At 42.1% G+C, this 20,771-nt stretch overlaps 1 protein-coding gene across 1 annotated transcript in view; it reads right to left on the bottom strand.

Annotated features, from left to right (window-relative positions):
* The window catches only part of LOC135251896 (uncharacterized), a 24,569-nt gene extending 13,813 nt beyond the window's left edge, over positions 1-10,756 (bottom strand). Inside the window, exons 1-7 of the mRNA XM_064329760.1 lie at positions 10,497-10,756; positions 10,363-10,407; positions 9,366-10,126; positions 8,742-9,281; positions 8,346-8,393; positions 7,876-8,001; positions 7,408-7,791 (exon numbers count right to left, since the gene is read on the bottom strand). Of these exons, the coding sequence (XP_064185830.1) occupies positions 7,427-7,791; positions 7,876-8,001; positions 8,346-8,393; positions 8,742-9,281; positions 9,366-9,474 (1,188 nt within the window). The 5' untranslated portion in view covers positions 9,475-10,126; positions 10,363-10,407; positions 10,497-10,756 and the 3' untranslated portion in view covers positions 7,408-7,426. The remainder of the gene's footprint in view (positions 1-7,407; positions 7,792-7,875; positions 8,002-8,345; positions 8,394-8,741; positions 9,282-9,365; positions 10,127-10,362; positions 10,408-10,496) is intronic.
* Between the last annotated feature and the right edge of the window lie 10,015 nt (positions 10,757-20,771).

Below are 20,771 nucleotides of genomic sequence, written 5' to 3'. Positions count from 1 at the left end.
TGGCTTGATTGACAATTCATTTATTCAGTAGGTGGGAGTATAAGCTTTCTAACAATGTATAACATGTCTGATTTTGCTTTTGGAATATCGTTTTATCAGCGGTCAGCGTAACCGAAAATCTTCTTATCGCATTCACTTGCGCATTCACTCTGGGGTAGCATTAGCTAAAAGATGCTTCACCTATCGAAAGGTTGTCGACGATTTTTCATGATCTCTTGGAAAATACTATTATTACTGAAAACTTCTGGGCATAGCTAAGCCATATGTTTGCTGATAGACCTATCTGACAGTTTTCTCGAGCAAAACAGAAGCGGGTAGGACTTGATTTACTGTCTCTGTCGCTATCTACTGAACACATAAAATTTCATGATTGCTATGTAAGTATTACTGCTCCAAATATTTCGGTTCGTTCCGTTGTTACCATAATATAACAAACTTTCCTGTGTCTGCAGCTGCAGTTTCTCGCTACAATTACTAAAATTGGATATAAACAAAAGACGCAATTTATGCTGTAGTTTGCCAATGTTGAAATTAATAATACGGTACTCTGCGGGCAGCACGCAGGTAGCAGGGATGGCGAGTTGATATTTCGTTTTTGTTTCGTTTTTTTCGTATTTATTATTTGAAATATGTATTATTATTCTATCTGTCTCTGAGGTGCTCTGAAATGTGCATTCTCTGCTAAGCTGAGCAATGGATTGGAATAGGTATGTGTCAGACGTAGTGTTCACTTCAGTAGCAATAGGTTTTCTAATTTGTAAATATTTTATTATAGGAAGATCCTGTATTGTTATTGAAATATGCTGTTTTTAGATCTATTTTAAAGTGAAAGACCTGTTTAAAGATAATTTACTTTACAATTGTTGAAATATATCTAATATATTTTTCTATTGCTTAGTGTTGTAACACTATAGGCCTATACTTAACTATAGGCCTTACTAGCCTAACTTAAAGGTTGTTAATAAACCAGGTTTTTCATAAACCGTGAATTCGAAAATGAGGTCAACCCTTGTGGACATTACGTTTCTGATCTATTAAGGTCATTTCAGTTTCGTTGGGTACCGAGTATTGAATCAGTATCGTTTCAGTATCGAGTATCGTGATACTAAACCTGATATCGGTATCAAAGTAAAAATTTTGGTATCGTGACAACACTAGTGTGACGCTTTTTTAATTGCAACGCGGAAGCGCTGAAGCACGCCGGGCCATCTAAGTGTTACGACATAGTAAAGACCTTTACAGCAAGTGGCCAGGACATATCCATGGCGACGCAACCAATCCGACAGCATCTCTTAGAACAAAATTGGCCATAAGTCATCAATATTTTGTACAGTCATCATGATATTCAGTAGATATGTTGGGTGAAGGTATATGATCATGAGGACAAAACCATTTTAAAATTGCTCCATAGGGGGCGCAATAGTGCCAATGCTTGGACCCCTCCCAATGCCGCTTGCGGCTTTAATTTAATTTAATTTTATTTATTTATTTATTTATTTTTGAGTGTGTGCTGTGGACAGAAAATCTTTTATAAATACTTTTACCCACTTAATACCCTTTATGTGAATCTTTCACTTATTAAGAATAAAAAAACAGACCAAAGGCTTCGTAAATTTTCCTACAGAAGATATTATTTCAAGTATATTCATGTAAATTCAAGTGTTCTTTTAAAAAAAAAAAAAAAAAAAACCATCAGAAAAAATATGCTCGCGCTCAACAGAATCTGATAACGACCCGATGGCGTCAATAGGGTTGGTGACACCCGGTGTTACGAAGTCCATGAATATAGTATGTGTATGTAACTGGGGCGACCTCTGTTGGGGAATAGCGGTGTGCAGTCCATGCACATAGCACGTGAACATGCGTTCAGTGCGTCACAATTGAACGGCGCCAGAGAGTCTGTATAGTCGACTTGCTTACTGGAGAGGGCTGGGAGATTAGTTCAGTGCTGCAGTTTATTTTCTCCCTATTCGATACGTTGTGTGCGTACATCTAAATGTCAGTTCTTAATATTTGCTGGAGTTGTGATGGGCAATATCTACTGTAATGTAAAAGCGAATAAGTAGTGTCACGAATGTAACGTTAGCTGGAGCCGCCCGTATAATGTATAATGCTATACGTTGCATTGTGTTAAACGCATTTTCTGTTATTGCGTGTTGTACCAACGTTTACTGGTATCCTGTTATATACCGTAGTGGCACCGTAATTCAAAGCTGCTAGCTGGGGGAATTATGCAGATTCGTTATTAAACTTCTAGTAGATTTAACTACCTCATGTTCATATCTAGTTAATAGTATGTTCATTATTCGCTTTGATATGATGTGTTTTTACCGCGATTTCGTTAAGTAAGCCCGCTATTATAATGGAGTTTGTTTACATGGAGAGCTGTAAATGGGCTACCATTTCTATATGCTGACTTTTATTGTATAATTATGTACCTCGCTGTAATAATCTTATTATGGTTTCCATTTATATTTTTGTAGAACCACACACACAAACACCTTTTCATCATTAAAGAGTAATTTCTGGACATTCTTGCTGTTGTTCTTACCGGACAAGCCTGCAGCGATTCAACACCCCTGAAGCAGCACCCTAGTTCAGTAGACTAGCAATCCCTATCATCTAATACACCCGGTGTGGATGTTGTCGACTGGGGGGTGCTGGCGGGTGTGGGCGCAGCATTGAAACGACAAAGCGCTTCTCGTCACATTAATACCGCTAATTTAATCAACCGTTAGCTGTTTCAACCCCTCTCTACAAATAACACTGCACAAAAAATGTATTGCCACTCATTTCGGTGCCCCCCCCCCCCCCCCCCCCCCCCCCCCCCCCCCCCCCGTTGGTGTCACCCGCAAACCCTGCACCGCCCTAGTGACGTCTCTGAAACGACCTCTAATCTGAGATTAACCGGTATGCAGGTAGTGAAAGAACCGAGAAGCCTAAACTTGGAGACTCGCATGTTATCCGTTAAATTCCTTGGTTGGCACTAGTCCTGGACACCCAGAACATACAACATTTTGACAAACTCATTCGTAACACCCGGCATTTTATGGAAACGTATTTTTCACTGGGAAACAGGTAATATTTGTTGACTTTACAAGAGGATAAATGCTGGGCAAAATAGAAAGGCGACACACACCCAGAAGTTTTTATATGCTGCAGACAGTTCATAGGTTGCTCTGTTATCTTCATAATCTACACGACACTGCGCGTCCAAACAAGCCCTCCTCCAATGCAGTGCTGCCCGTATTTCCTACATTTGTTCCAGGAACTTGTCCCCGAGTTTTCTCCTGCCCGCACTGGCCGCCCTGGGCGTGTCGAAGTGTCCCTGAGCAAGACACCTAACCCCTAACTGCCCAGGTGAAGGAGAGGCATCAATTGTAAAGCGCTTTGGATAAAAGCGCTATATAAATGCAGTCCATTTACCATTTACACACCTGTGTATCGTCTGCTATTCTGTATTTTTAAATTTTGTGCTACAGCAAAGATTCAATTCTGTAAAAGTCGTCTTGCATATAAAATATATTGTGTCTGTTTAATATTTGCAAACAGCACACTTCCTGTGACTGTATTGCTTCATATAACAACCTTAGAAGTCCTACAACACATACAATAGCTACTAACACGCTTAATATATTTCAAAACCACCAGCAGTAATTTTACTTGGTGTAGAAACCATTGAAAATATTGACGACCAACCGCTTACGGGCCTCGTAATGTGAATATACCTTTGTGAATTATACAACAACTAAAGTGTAACTTTTGACACCGACGCTGTTGTCATTGAGCCTTTTGGATGACAAACTCTGAAAGTTTGAGTCTGTGTGTAGCAGCTGTGTTCCTGGTTTTCACTCTTAGTAGTTATTCTAATATTCTAATTACCGGAGAGTAGGCTATTAATTCAGTCCCCAAAATAAATTATTCAATGCAGGGGGGTTGGGGCACACTGACATCCGTCTGTTCCCGTTTACTAGAATAACTGACCGAGAATACGCGAGTACAGATACTCGGATAAGAAACACAGTTTTATAAGCATATTTGAACGGAATCTAATAGCCTACAGACACAAATTGTGCCTCAGCTCATCCCTCCTGTCTACATTTACATTCTAAACGTAAAATATATTACATTTAGGTGAAATATAAAGTCTCATTTAAGTCTTTCGCTTTCACTCATATATTTCTCTCCGTGCGCTTAACTATATTGACGTCATGCCAAAGCCATAACTCACGCAGCAGTCTCTGTAACCCGATAGAGCACTTATCCCATATTACATTTTGACGAAAATGTCGTACTATATTCAGTAGGCTACGTCGGCTGCGTAGCCTTCTGTCTTAAGCTTCTCTGAAAATGTGCCCACTCGTTGAGTATACTAGAATATAATTCATAGGTAGAAAATCCCACAGTAGGCTAATGTCAGAAACTCGGTGAAACCGTCAAATGCAAAACAGGTAGGCTCGTTCCATGCAGTCAACACCGCCGGCGGTCATGGGCTCTTCCTCAGGCAGAAATCTCACAGGATTTTAACGGCTCTAACTGTAAAAGTGCAGTGCAGTGGCACAGAGCGGAGTTCAGTGAATTTCAGTTCGTAGTTTACAGCCTGTAGGCTACGGTTCTATTAGTTTTGCCTACTATTGGTTTATTTGGCATATCAACAAGATAGTTAAACAAGTAACATGTGAACAAGTAAACCATACAACAAATAATTACCGAGGCGAGTCACAGTTCTTACCAAATTTGAAGTTGGCGAAGATGAAAAATAACGCCGTGACTCTGTGGTGCTTGTCTGCCATTGCGCGCTTTCATAGCCTACTGGACTTCGGACTTTAATACACATCTAAGGTGAAGTACCTGACGTGAAAGTGAAACTATATGTCCATTCGGCAAACCCCAATTCCCAAAACGGTTATTAGCTACTTGGATCTAGAATGCTGTGATTTGGGGGACAGACAGATTTTTTTGGGGCATCTTTTTATTCAAGACACAGTGTGTGCAGTTACAGTTATACAGTGATACAGGCCTGCATCGCATAGTGATATTTTATCTCAAGGTTGACTCGATCTTTCCCGTTATATTTATGCGCATGCCCATGTGTGTATGGAAGTTGATATCAGACTCAGAGATCGCGTAGGATTCTGCGTTAACGCGATCACGGGGAGAACATGCTAACTCCACACAGAAAGGCCCAGGCTGGGATTCAAACCCAGGACCTTCTTGCTGTGAGGCGACAGTGTGACAGTGCTGTCCACTGCACCACCGTGCTGCCCTCGTAATCAGAATGTCTTGGCCGGGACTGATATAGAGAATAAAGAAGAACTGGATAAATGCATATTTTATTAACTTACAGACTTCCCCAACTCATCACTGGGCTAGGGGTTCGCCTGCCAGCCAGCTAGGTAGCAAGTATTGCTACAGCCGTAACCTGCATAATGTGTAACCATGCCAGCTTGCCAAAAATCACCTTACAGTAAAATCCACCAGTAACCGCCTTAACACTTAACACTCCTCAAAATCTGAAAAGCTGCAGGAGTCACTGTGCAGTGAACATGGCCAGTGTTCTCGCTAGCACATGGGACGCTGCGTCATTGGAACGCAGGACATTTCACACTGAAGGTCCAAAGGTGATCCAAAACCAACTAAAATAGTTTTTTTGGGCTATACTGGCACGTTTGATTACAAGATACAAATTAATGCAAGCAAATGAACATATGAAAAAGTGTTTACGTTTGCTTTTATAATGGTGTCTTTGTTTAATAACTGTCAATTGGTGATTCTCAGTCCCCATTAAATATTATTTGGGTAACAGTGCTAACGAGGAAGCTGTGCATTCACCAGGTCAGAGGGCTTGAGCCCCAAATTTATCACATAATTTGTGGTGAGTTGTTCAGCCGACCTGGGTGTAAAAATGTGAACTGTCTCTTTCAGATACGTGTGTGGATTGCGGTTATCCTCACATCCTTATCGGAAATTTTATGATCCGGGTTTACTGCTGAGCAAGGCTGCTTTGCTATATACTGCCCTACAAAGCCTTCTGCAGTAACTACGCAACGGGTAAAACTGAGAAAAATGGCTTTAAAGTGTTTTAACTGGCCAGCCGTCATGGTTTTTGGGCATAAAAATTACCTCATGAATACATGTGCAATTAGTGCAATATCACTTATATCACAATATCACATATACCTATAACCCATTTGGCTGGCCAGTTAAAACACTTTAAAGCCATTTTCCCCAGTTTTACCCGTTGCGTAGTTACTGCAGAAGGCTTTGTAGGGCAGTATAGTCTAGATAAATTATTTATTTATTATTTATTTATTTTTCACAGTTGTTGTTGGTGGTGGCCCAATTCAAACTACAGTATAACAGACAGGTAATATCAAAAACCAAAAACTAATCAAATGCTTATTGAAATGCTTATTGAACATATAAAACTGATGCATGATTTCTCTGATATTTGCCGAGCTTCGCGAATGCAAGGGCTCATATACGGCTCGTTATCTGCAAAGTTTTGGGGGGGCAGAGGAAAAAGTTGGGGTGCTATCACCCCCCCCTTGCCCCGCCATAGATCTGGCCCTGGCTGCTGGCATGCTAACAAGGAATGGGGGCGATCATGGACTTTTTAAAATGCTTGACAAACAAACTGGTATGGCGAAAAATACACTACCATACACAGACAGTATTACAAAAAAAAAAAAACAAGCACTCAAGAATTTGGAGCAAAGGAAAGGATTTGCCAAAATTCATAGTATTTTAGTAGCCTGTTACACCTGCTTGTGTCTTAGGCACTGTAGCACCGCTCAGAGTTCAGTTTCAGTTCTTTAAATGATCTCCTGTGTTCTCAGGCTTAGGAGCTGCTTTTCCTGTGTCTGCAGTCTTTTCATCCTGTGTCATGTGACGCAGTTCCCTGCTCTCCTGTGTCTCTCCCTCTTGTGTGCTCTGGGAAAGTCCTGCTCAATGGTTTAGGGGGTTTAGTGGGTTTTTTAGGGGCTGTAGGGGGTTTAGTGGGTTTTTTAGGGACTGTAGGCGGTGCAGGGGGTTTAGGGGGTTTAGTGGGTTTTCTAGGGGCTGTAGGGGGTGCAGGGGGTTTAGGGGGTTTCGGGGGCTTTACTGGGGGGGACTTCACCCCTCTGTCCTGTGAATCCTTCCTCTCCTCTCTCCCTCTCTTCTTCTCTTCCTCTGCCTCAGAGGTGCTGTTGGGCTCCAGATTTGGGCCTGATGTTGGGCTTTCCTCTGCACAGCAGGACTCCTCACTCACCCCAGTGTGAGGGGGGGAACGGGCCGTGGTGTCTGGGAGTCCCTGGGCTGGATCAGCTGTGCTTAATGGCTCAGTGGACGGGACACTTAGATCCTCTGTTGATGTAGGGTGTATATCCTGATCTGAATCTGGTTTTGGGACACTTTCGCCCCCACCCCCTCCTGCCCCACTGGGCTAAGCTCCGCCCCCATCACTACCTCCATCCTGCCCCTCCCTCTTCTCTCTCTGCCTCTGGGCTCCTGCTCTCTGATTGGCTGCAGTCTCATCAGTAGATTCTGCTGCTCTTTCTGTTTCCTCTTCCTGGTCCTGATTCTGTACTGGAGCTGGTGCTGGATGGGGGGGGGAATTAGGGAGGTGGAGAGGAGATGGGCTGTATGGGGGACTGTGGAAGGTCTCCTCTTCATTTCCTGTTTTGGGTGGAGCAGCAGGTGGAGACTCAGGAGCGCTGAACGGGACAGTGCCAGAGGAGGGGTGTTTAGAGTTCCCCCCCTCAGTCTCCACTCCTCTCTCTTCAGAATCTTCACCCCGATTTAGTGATTCTGTGCAGAAATGAAATAAAATATTAAACCTGATGTAAAGCAGGTGACTGACTGGCAGGTTACCTGCTGCTTCTCTGTACTTACCTGTGTGACTCTCCTCCTGTGAAATTCCAGCACTCCCATCAGTCCCTTTGTGCTGCTCAGTCAGTACTGTCTTCTGATGCTCATCATGGGTCATACCTGGGATCCACCAGCCTACAACCTGCTTTACTGCAGAAACAGAGGAAATAATGTACATTATCTGTACCTATAGGGTACCACCCATGTGACACATGTTTGTACCTTTTTAGACACTTCAGAACCCTTCTTTCTGAAAGTGCACTTTATTTATTGCTGTAGTCTATTCCTGCTCAAATACATTCTGTACTGAGTGTACTGTTCCTTTATTCTCACCATGTTCTCCTGCTCTCTCATTCTCTCTCTCTCTCTGTCTCACACACACACACACACACAGCGACTGAGCAACAACTGCACCTGCATATAACAGAATCACCAGGAACAGCTGAGTCTCTACTCTGTCAGAGGTGTGTTCTGATGCTCATCACAGGTCTTACCTGAGCCCAGCCAGTCTCCATACAGCTCTGATGTATCCAGAGGGCCTACTGCAGAAACAGAGGAAATAATGCTGTGTGTGCGGAGTACGGTACAAATGCCAGGAGGCTCACAGGTGAATATCTGATCCTGCTTTACATCAAGGCCAGGATTCAATCCCCATTTGTTCTTACTGCTCACGCTCACACAGAATAATGCAAGGGTTATTTTTTATCTTAACCAATACAGTTTAATGAATTCAAAATATTCACCCTGAATTAATCTTTCTATAGAGAAATGAAATAAATCTACCTGTAAATGTATCTGAGCAGCAAGTGCACCTGCACACAAGAGAATGAGCAGGAACAGCTGCCTGAGTCTCTCACTGAGAATGCTACCTGCTGCTTCTCTGTACTTACCTGTCTGACTCTCCTGTGCAATTCCAGCACTCCCATCAGGTGTTTTGTGGGCTGCCCCCCCATCGGTGTCTGGACCCCGTCTATCCTCCTCTTCCTCTGGGCTGCTGGGGAGCTCCTGGGCTGGATCTGCTGTTGGGTTCTCAGCTCCTCCCCCTCCTGCCCCACTGGGCTGAGCCCTGCCCCCATCACTACCTCCATCCTGCCCCCCCCTCTTCTCTTTCTGCCACTGGGCTCCTGCTGTCTGATTGGCTCCAGTCTCATCAGTAGATTCTGCTGCTCCTGCTGTTTCTGTTTCCTCTTCCTGGTCCTGAGTCTGTACTAGAGCTGGTGCTGGATGGGTGGGAGAATTAGGGGGGTGGAGAGGAGAGGGGCTGGATTCGGGAGGGTGGAAGGTCTCCTCTTCATTTTCTGTTTTGGGTGGAGCAGCAGGTGGAGACTCAGGAGCGCTGGACGGGACAGTGCCAGAGGAGGGGTGTTTAGAGTTCCCCCCCTCAGTCTCCACTCCTCTCTCTTCAGAATCTTCACCCCGATTTAGTGATTCTGTGCAGAAATGAAATAAAATATTAAATATGATGTAAACCAGGTGACTGACTGGCAGGTTACCTGCTGCTTCTCTGTACTTACCTGTCTGACTCTCCTCCTGTGAAATTCCAGCACTCCCATCAGTCCCTTTGTGCTGCTCAATCAGTGCTGTCTTCTGATGCTCATCATGGGTCTTACCTGGGCTCATCATGTTCTCATACTGCTTCACTATTTCCCAAACGTGTACTGTACAAACAGAGGAAATAAGGTTGTGTGTGCTGAGTACAGTACAAATGCAAGGAGGCTCACAGGTGAATATCTGATCCTGCTTTATAATAAGGCCAGGATTCAATCCCCATGTTTCCTCACTCTTCACACACAATAATGCATGTAATGCAGTTATATTTGGTCTTCACCTTCACAATTTGGCAAATTCAAAGTAAAGGTTTAGCACTTTATACTTAAATTCTGACCCATAGTGAAGGATAAGTGTTGACTTTTGTGAATGGGGATAGAAAATGTATGGTTAATCACTTGTTGGACATTTACAAAAGGTTTATACGATAAATTATCTGGTTAATCATCTAAAATACTTAAATAGTTAAGGGTCAAGCCAACTCAAGAAATTTCAAATTTAATTCATGGCTTGAAAAATGTCCACAATGTTTTATGGGTATTTCGCAATTTATTTCCTTTCCTGAACTGACTGAACTGCAGGGTAATTGATCCCAACCCTGAAACAGAGGCATTTCAGTACTGCTGTTTCATTATGAGACATGTTTCTGTTCAGCGCAGAGTTAATTCTGCCTTACCTGGAGTTTCCTCAACGTTTTCAGGGTCTGCTGGTAATAGCTGTTGTCCTTCTATTTCAAAAGAAATGTTTCACAGATTTAGTTTATTATCTAGTTTTACCAGCAGCACGCCTACTTCTGAAGTTTATGAATAGGAATACATCTGATTGTAATACATTTGTCATTGAGTACTGTATAGGCATACATTGTATAGATGTAAATGTTTTGGGGGAAAAAAGTACCAGAGGGAGTGATGTCATCACCTGCAGCTCTAAGGCCAGAGTGAATAACACTGTTCTGCAGCTCACCCTTTACTGCAGCTTCAGAGTCTCTCTCTCTCAGTCTTGTCTTTTCTACAATATAAGATATGAAATATTATTCAATACTCATCGTGCTTCACAGCAGCATCATCATAGTCACCACCATCATTTCTACAATTTACCCCCAGATTGAGCTTCCATGTCCTCTTCATTTTGTCTTTACACAATGTAAAAATATGATTTTTATTATTATTAGTCCTGGGTGTAGTAGCGCTAATGTATGAGCTTTCAGTCCCACAGTATTGGAGAGCTTGTGCTCATTTTATGGAGACAACAGGAGTGCAGCCCTACTGAATCCAGTCCTGAGTAACTGCTCCAGAAACAGCAGGATCTGCATATGGATGCGTTTATTAATATCATTTCATGTGTTATTTGAAAAGACTCTTACTTTTGTAGAATTTCTTGTAGTAAAATAAAAGCAATCCCACAATGATGAAGAGGAGGAGGACAATGACTACAGAAATAATGACAGAGGTGCTTCCTAAAAACAAAGAAAAACAGAACATGTTAGAAAAATATAAAAGACAAAGCTCAACCATTTTGATCTGAATATTGAAAGATGTATATAAATATATTTCTGTGCATATATATTTCTGACTTCAGAAGATGATTTATTTAGTTCCCTGTGTCAATGAAATGGCAGTTAATTTAATGTTGACTGGTTGCTCAGCAACAGCTGTCTCAGCTGACAGTGCTGGGGATGATTGGGGTCAGTAGTAATCAATGTGCCCCAGTCATGTTTCAGAGACTGTGGGGTAGATGGGGCAACTGAGCATTTAACCCCTAGTAGGACCCCAACAGTACCGTGAACAGGGCCTTTACCCAGTACTCTATGATGTAGACCAGAGGGTGAAATTTGGGTGGAAGTCCCATGGAATTCACAGGATAGCACAGAAAATTCAGCAGGGGTTTGTAACCCCAGGAGAATGGCAGAATATGAAGAACTTTTTAATTGAGCGGGAAAAGAATAATTTCACACAGGCAAGTCATAAGGGGTGGACTACATAACAACAGGACATGAACACATTGTAAATTGAGCAAGTGGAAAAAAAATTGCAGTATGCTTAACTTAAGTTAAAACCCTTAGACCACAGACCTGCATACCAGCTGGAACAGCTACCCAAACCTGTGAAATGAGCATTAGGGTGGACTGTGGCAGCCAGGATGGCAGGCCTGTGCTCAGTCCCTACATCAGCTGAGTGGGCCTTACCTGGAGCAGGGAAGCAGCTCTTTACAGGAAAGTCTGTTCTGCTCTCACCCACAGGGTTGTGCAGCACACAGGTGTAGATTGCATCAGAGCTCTCTGCTGCCTCTATCTTCAGCTGGGACCCTGGCTGGGGCTTTATGGCAGGCCCCTCCCACCTGTGCTGAGTGCTTGGTCTGTCGCCCCCAGAGCACAGCAGGGTTACTGAGGAGCCGTTCACTTGGCAGGTGACTGCTGGTTTACCTACAGCATCTACATGGAGAACAAAGGATTGCTAACTTTAGCATTGTCTTTCATGGATTAACACACCTGACCCACATGATGGAGTGATATAAAGCGCTTTTTTACTGACACACTAGGGTATGACTGTAGGGTCTCACATGCTATTCACTCCCATATCCTTGTGGTTTCAGATCAACTTGTGAAGTACTTTGACATAATGAAAAAATGCCATGTTTGCTTGGACAGACAAAAACACTTTTTCATTGCCCCACACAATGGTTGAAAGTGTATTTCAGTAGACAATGTATTTTTTATTTATTTATAACATACAGCTAAATTTTTTTTGATGAAAGCCCACAATTAACTGGGATTTGGTCATTCAGTAGAAGCAAACTCACCGAACACTTTCACCGTCTGACGATATTCCACCAGATTTCCCTTGATCTGCAGCTCACCAACATACTCCCCACTGTCAGCCTCTGTGAGATGTGTGAGGGTCAGGGCTCCCGTTGTGAGGTCCAGGATTGTCCGTCCTTTAAACTGCCTGTATTCAACCACCTCCTTCTGGTCAAATTCAACCACCTTATGAAGATTCCGCTTCCACAAAATTTCCTCCAGGGGACCCTGAACATTAGGCTGCAGTGTGAAGTTCCCATTAGACTGGACAATCATCTCAGGCGTGACATCACCTGCAAGAAAGTGAAGTATATTCAAACAAATCATGAGCAATTCTTTTATTTTTTTACTTTAATCTGAGCTAACAGGTTAGCAAGTATACAGATACAGTAAATGAAGTTAGAGAAATTATCAGATAAGTTCCTTAGCTGGCACTAGTCCAGGACACCTGGCAAATATAACCCATTCATAATGGAATTTTATGGCTCATTATTTTGCTCAGGGAAATGCTTTATTTATTTTTTGTGGCCTAAATGTAATGAGACAGGGGGCCTCCTTTAAATTGCAGTAATCAGATATTGATTTTACAAACATAAATGCTGAGCACTCAAAAAAATCTGAAGAAAACCAGCCTCTGCCCTGTCCAAAGAAGCTGGCTGAAAGGTGTCACACACCCACAAGTGCTTAACTGCTGCTGTTTCCAGGTAACTCCTCGTGTTGTGATTTACTTTGCACTGTGAGTCTAAGCAAGCGCTTTTCCAAAGCAATGCTCCCCATATTTTGCTACATTTGTTCAGTGGACTAGTGCCAGTTTTCTCCTCTTGCATATCATATCGTATTTGGTCTTTAAGTGTTGCGCCACATCAAAGACACAAATCTACAAAAGTCCAAGTGTATATAAAATCAATGGCATCACTTTAATCAGTGGATCACTGACAGATCTCCCCTTGCACTCTTCTCCACTGAAGCAGCAGGGCAGGGAGGAGCCTAATTTGTCCTTTGGATCCTGTAAGAAACCCCTTCCACACGCAGCGGAAGTATCTGAGTGGTGAAGGAACGCGTGCAGTCTCACCTGGTGCTACTAGAACAGGAGTAATTTAATGATATCTCAATTATCTGACTCCAGAATAATGTTTTAACATTTCCTCTGTGCTAATAGTTATGCATAGACTGAGGAGACTGCTTTCCGCCAGTAGTGTGGCTCCATACCGATCGCTGACTATCATGGTAGGCGTGGATGTGCCTCTGGCTTGTGTAGCCTGCATAAATCCTGCTACAACACTAGTGAATAAGCAAGTGACTATGGGGTGCAGATGTCCTGAGTTCTGTGTGTATGTTAGGACCTTAAAACTACGAGGTGTGCAGATGTAAGCTTCAAAGAGGAATGCCAGGTCAAAATGAATGTAGTTTATTGTACAGATTGTACAGTGTGTTCAATAGTGGCAATATACAGTAGTCCAAAAGTATGTGTATAGTGAGATGGCTATATGCATATGATGCATAAGAGACCATGTTGATGAGTCTCCCTGAACCACTCCATGTTTCTCCTTATATACCCAAAAGATAAAATCAAAACACCAAATCATCAAATGAAGACTCAATCGTGACTGAACAGGACATTGACAATCCTGCGTACACTATCTCTGTAAGCATACCGCATTGGGTCCACCATAATAACTTCAAATCAAACTTGTATGTTATGCGGCGCAGTAGCCTACTTTTGGTTATAGCCTGCCAACGTCTTGGAATTATAACATGTGCTCTTCTGTTCTTTTCTTGCTTTAGTATTCGTTTTATAAAATGCTAAGCATTCGTGCTGGGACAGCATATTACGTACCAAAACATTCAAACGGATTAATTCGGCTGCTGAATATTTTCTTCCGGATTTTCTTTGTTAGCCCGTTGTAATTGACTCAAAACGTTTGATACAGTTATGTGAGGTATGCGGTAGTTCTGCGTAATTCACATTGGTGATACAGTAAAAGCAAACTGGAAGACTATGGACTAATTTATGGTGCATGGTTCGCATCTGGAGGACACACTTCAGTGCTCGGCTAGCAGTAACTTTGAAGGATAGCAAACGGTGGCTGTACCACTACTAATTTAAATTTTCACGCAAGTCTGAGTTTTCATTCTATTCTTGTCATTTTGTGATTAGCCTATATGGAATTGACGATGAGAAAGTAATCAAACAGCAAATTGTTTACAACGTGTGCATGTTTTCTGCTGTTGTTGCCAGTTATACATATAAATGTGAATGCATTCTGTCGCTTCGGATGTCAAGACACGAAAGCGAATGTTCGCATAAAAACATAACAACGGTCCAAGTTCAACTACCAACAACAGTTTTGCTTGACAACGGTAAAATATGCCCAAACGGCTGCAGAAGAATATTTCAATTCCAGGTGATTAAATCGATTAAAAAATAAATAAATACAAAAGTAACCATATATAATCATTGTTTGTAACCCGTTGTATATAAGTGGAATAAACCCCTCCGGGCTGTCCCGGTTATTAGAAAATAATGTAGGCTACTTCGGTGGTAGTATGGGGTTACAGAAGAAATCATAGGACAGATGGACCGACGACAACGTCGCTTTTTCATACGTCAGTGGGCTAATTTGCCTAATCTTCGCGGGACTTCAGACCACGGTGGAAACGCAGACAACCATGGGCTGAAGGAACCTTGAAAAGTAGTTCCTGGGACTAAAAGTTCCGGGTAATTTTGGTGGAAACGCGGCTTAAAGGAACTCTGACTGGTATGGGGCATACCTGTGATTAACCTCGTTAACTGGCGTTGTACTCTGGTTTTGTACCCAACCCCCTGACAGTTTAGTTTCTGTCATCAAGCCCCTGGTGCAAAAGCCTAATTTTAAACTCTAAAATCCTAAAAAACTACAGATCTACCTCCATTCTCCTCTTCTAAAATACTTGAGAAGGCTGCAGCCAAACAGCTCAGCGCTTTGCTGAAGATGAAAAATATTGATGAAAGCCTTCATGTTCATAACCCCATTGCAGCACAGAGACCAGATCTAATGACCTCTTTTTAGCCTCAGATCAGAAAACTCCTATACTCCTCTTAATCTCAGAACAACATTTGATTGTGTAGAACAGGGCTGCCCAATCCTGATCCTGAAGGTCTATCTTCCAGTATTTCTTAATTCCAACCCTAACAAGCCACATCATAAGAATTAGAGATGTCTTTCAGTTGCTAATTAGTAGAATCAAGTGTGCTGAATTAGGGTTAACATTTTATTTTATTTATTTAACCATTATTTAACCAGGAAAACCCCATTGAGATTGAAATCTCTTTTGCAAGGGGGACCTGCCATGAAAAACAAAGTTACCCAACAAGACTTATACCTAACAAAATGTACAAACATAAAATGTGGGATGAGACAGAGGTGTAACAATAATTAAAAGTAGAGCAGAGGTTAAGAGGTTAAAAGCAGGAGCATACTTCGGTCACAGAGTCATAAATTGAAATTAAAACCTATAGGATGGAAGGATGGATCTCCAGGAACAGGACTGGGCAGCTCTGCGGCAGACCATGACATTCTTTGGCGCACACACAAGAATTTGCAGGCAAGTATTCCAATGATTGAGATCATACCTGCCAGACAGATTTCAGTTTGTTCATGTTAATGATAAATCCTCAGACCACTGTAGGGTCAAATGCGGGGTCCCATAGGGCTCTGTCCTTAGGTCTTTGCTGTTCGACATTCTACCTTTTTCATTTATTTATCACTTGTTACTTAAAAACATACATACAATGTACTGCCGCTGAATTACAAATCACTTTGTGGTCCAGCCCCCTCAAACCTTTCCAACCTGCTCACACTGTATGTTCCCACACAAATTCTCCATTCCCAAGATTCAGGACATCTTGTCCCCAAAATTAATAAAACAAACAGTACACGGCAAAGCTTTTTTCATACAAAGCCCCTCTGCTGAGGAACTGTCAGCCCGACCATGTCAGGGAAGTAGAGTCAGTCTGCACTTTAAAAACCAGGCTTAAAACTCACCTCTTCCTCTTGCATTTTTATAAAACATTTTTTTCTGCGTTTTAATCCTGTGGTTTTGCATGCTTGTTTTTAAACTATATTTGTATTTTGTAATATTGTTTCGTACAGTGTAGTGACCACTGGGTTAAATTCACTTTAAAATCCAATTTAAACTTGATGTTTGCAAACGACACACCCCATTTTACCCATCATCTGCCCATTACCAATGTTTTACAGAACAACGTTAGAATGTGAAGCTTGAGTTGACGGATACCGACAGCCTACAGACGCAGCTAGCATCTGCTCATCCCTCCTGTCTACACCCATCGTTCTAAATTTAACATGGGGCCTATATTACCCTAAAATAAAATAAAAACGTCTCGTTTAAGTGTTTTACGCCCATGTTGCTGTAACCTAATCGGTCTCAATCTGTTTACCTATGATGGCAATTCGTTCTGACAAATCATTAATTCGCGGAGCGGTTTCTGTTTCCGGATATCATGTATGTGGCAACATGTATGTTTACTGTGTCGTTTACATGCAGTCCGTGTCTCTGTAATAGTGTTCACTCGTTGAGCGTTCGCCAGAATATAGACCTAATATTAAAAAACAAACGAATTTAGGCAAGCAGAAATCACAGCGGATTATAACCGCTTTTACCGTAAGAGCAGTGCAGTGTAACAGCGTCGAGTTCAGCGAATTCGGCTCGTAGTTTACAGCCTATGTCGTTATTTTAGTTTATATAGATGAATTTGGCGTATGAACTAGATAATTAAATGTGTTACCTCTGAAAAAGGTTCTGATGTAAAACACACAGAACGGATAATTACCGAAACGATTTAGGAAAACAGTTCTCACCAAATTTGAGGTTCGCGAAGATAAATAACGCCGTTGTGATTCTGAAGTTCTTGCCTGCCATTGCTCACCTTCATAGTGGACTTTAGATTTATGAACACACCTTAGTGGGCAGGACCGAATGAGAAAGTGAAAGCGCGTTGTCCACAGCCCTTATTTTTTGTTATAGCCGTGTAAATAGCAGAAGAATCCAAATAATATCCACAACAAGCCCAATATTTAACAGCGCCTGTTTAATATTTGCATTGAAAAATTGGAATGTATTGTAACATAAGGGCAAACTTAAATAAGTCAATAAATAAATAAACTCTATTATATGTTACAATGAAGATCATAGGGTATTCGATACACGTTGAATCAAAATAAAAATCAATTTTATTTGTAAAGCACTTTTTCTATTATTAATATTTGTCAAACTGCATGGTTTCAGATCTTTAGACAAAACGTAATTTTAGACAAATGGAAGCTGAGTAAAAACAAATATTTTTAAAAATGATTTCATTTATTTAATGAAAACACCCATATATTAAGTTTCAAACACCCATATCACCCATGTGAAAAAGGAATTGCTCCCTTAGTTATTCAATCAACCAATTAACCAAATTTAATTGAGAATCAGATTCAGCTGATTGAACACAGCCAGGCTTGATTGCAGCCAGCCCTGTTGAATCTAAACTCATATTGAACCTTACCATCAGAGTGAAGTAGTCACCACAAAGTTTCTACAAGCACACTATGCCACAATCAAAGGAAATTCCAAAGAGATGAGAAAAAAGTTGTTGAAATATATCAGTCTGAAAAGGGTTACAAAGCCATTTCTAAGGCTCTGGGACTTCGCCTAAATACAATGAGAGCGATTATCTCCAAATGGAGAACCCTTGGAACACCGGTGAATCTTCCCAGGAGTGACCAGCTAGCCAAAATTTCTCCAAGGGTGCAGTGACAACTCATTAAGGAAGTCCCAAAAGATCCCAGAAGAACATCCAAAGAACTACAGGCCTCTCTAGCCTCAGCTAAGGTCAGTGTTCATGACTTCACAGTAAGACAGAGACTGGGCAAAAATGGGATTCATGGGAGAGGAGCAAGGTAGAAGCCACTGCTATCCAAGGGAAACATTGTTGGTCTTACATTTGCAAAAAAATTGCACCTGGATAATCTCCAATCCTTTTGGGATAAAGTTTTATGGGCAGATCAGTCAAAGGTGGAACTTTTTGGACAACAAGGGTCCCATTATGTGTGGCTTAAAGTAAATACAGCATTTCACAGTCAGATCACCATACCAACAGCCAAACATGATGGTGGTAGTGTGATGGTGTGTGGATAATTTGCTGCCTTGGGACCTGGACGACTTGCCATTATTTAAGGAACCATGAATTCTGCTCTATACCAGAAAATACTTAAGGAGAATGACCTGTCATCTGTTTGTGAGCTGAAGCATAATTGGGTTATGGAGCAAAACAATGATACACAACAGAAAAGTAAGTCCACATCTGCATGGCTGAAAATTTACATTTTTGGAGTGGCCTTGTCAAAGTTTTGACTTGAACCAAATAGAGATTCTGTGGCAGGACCTAAAACGAGCAGTTCATGCTCAAAAACCTAGCAATTTGTCCCCAATTAAAGCAGTTCTGCAAGGAAGAGTGAGCAAAAATTCCTCTACAGGAATTTGAAAGACTGATATCAAATTACAGGAAATGTTTGGCTGCAGTTATTGTTGCTAATTGTGGTGCGACCAGTTACTAAGTTTAAAGTGGCAATTACTTTTTCATATGGATGATATGGGTGTTTGGTTACTTTTTTCATTAAATAAATGAAATAATTTAAATGCGTTTTGTGTTTACTCAAGTTCCCTTTGTCTGATACTATGCATTAAAATATGCATTAATAAAGAAAATGAGGTCGCTGTACTTTGAAGTGAGAAAAATGAAATATGCTGTTTCTTATGGTGGGCATGCTCCAAAATATTCAGACCTCCAAAAACAGTGCTTCACTTGAACACCCAAGCCACCCACTGTACTTCATCCAAGAACTATAAACACTAACACAAACATATGCGCGCACACACACACACACACACACCCACACGCACCCACACGGGCACACACACACACACACACACACACACACACACGCATATGCGCACGTGCACACACACACACACACACACGCATATGCAAACACACGCACGCAGACACACACGCACCCACACGCGTGCACACACACACACACGCAGACACACAGACACACACACACTCAGACACACACACACAGACAAACACACATGGTTATATTTCCTGGCACATTTAGGTTGTTGTTTAGGCCATTAATGTTATGACCGCAGCACCCATGTTTGGTCTTCAATTAAAATCTGAATAGCAATTACAGTATGTTACCACTAGACGGGAGTGTTGGGCAAAGATTGGCACTTAGGAGCTGTGTAGTCTGATTCTCAAAAAAAAAAAAAAAAAACCTCATGAAGACTGCCACTGCATGATATAGCATTCTGGAGCAGGCTTGACTGTGCATAGTGATTATCAGTGTAGTGAAAGTCAAAGACTACACATTAAAAAACCATCTGCTTTACCTGAATAAAAACATTAATTTTTTTTTGTATTGAATCATGTATTTGCTATTTCATGTTTGATGTTTGGTGGGATTGAACAAATCAGTTGCTGTTTACATTATATATTACTCCATTTTAGACATGGACTCAAAATCAATGCATTCCTTGTGACCCAATTCACAGGCAGTTTGGTTTATGCCCCTTGCCCCTTGTGTCAAAGCCTATTTCCTGTCTGTTTTAACTGCAGCCCTGTCTCATTCTCTCTGACTCTGACTGGACTCCATGTGTTTGTGATGTATGAGCCAGATGTGAGCATCATCCTGAATGCAGCAATCCTGTTCTGCCTCTAGCATGTATCAGAGGAACAATCGTATAGAGAAACAATCATATCTCCAGTGCTTTCGGAAGGTATTCGGCTCCTTAGAACCTTTTCATCTGCATGAGGGGGCTATGGTGTGGAGCTGTGTGAGGGGGCTGTGGTGTGGAGCTGCGTGAGGGGGCTGTGGTGTGGAGCTGTGTGAGGGAGCTGTGGTGTGGAGCTGCATGGGGGGTTGTGGTTCAAAGCTGCATGAGGGGCTGTGACTCGGAGCTGCATGGGGGTTGTGGTTCAAAGCTGCATGGGGGCTGTGGTTCAAAGCTGCATGAGGGGGCTGTGACTCGGAGCTGCATGAGGGGGCTGTGGTTCAAAGCTGCATGAGGGGGCTGTGGTGTGGAGCTGCATGAAGGGGCTGTGGTTCGAAGCTGCATGAGGGGGCTGTGGTGTGGAGCTCCATACACCTACCAGGTTCTTCTCAGGGGTGCAGCAGAGTGTCCACTATTTTCACTAAGCAGGAGAGATGAGGGCTTGTGTATTACAGTGAGATTTAAATTACTGCTTGCTGAAATTCCCCGGTGAGTGAGACGACATCGAGGAGTGAAGGTGCTCGTCACAGCACTAATCTGGCCTGTGTGCAGGGCCTACTGAAGTTAGACAGCGCTGTGTTCTGCAGCTGGGATGTACAGAGCATGGCAACACAGAGCGGAGGGTCTTTGGGCTTTATGTGGTCAAAAGGCATGAAGTACAGGTAGGGTTGTGGAACAACTGGCTCCCCTATTGGTCAGATGGAATAGACTCTCCATACAGTGTATACCCACTGTACATGAGAATAACAAA

The sequence above is a fragment of the Anguilla rostrata genome, chromosome 3, assembly GCF_018555375.3.
Source record: "Anguilla rostrata isolate EN2019 chromosome 3, ASM1855537v3, whole genome shotgun sequence".
Taxonomy (NCBI): domain Eukaryota; kingdom Metazoa; phylum Chordata; class Actinopteri; order Anguilliformes; family Anguillidae; genus Anguilla; species Anguilla rostrata.
Note: the sequence above shows the minus strand (reverse complement) of the source record. Positions and strands in the feature narration are given on the sequence as shown.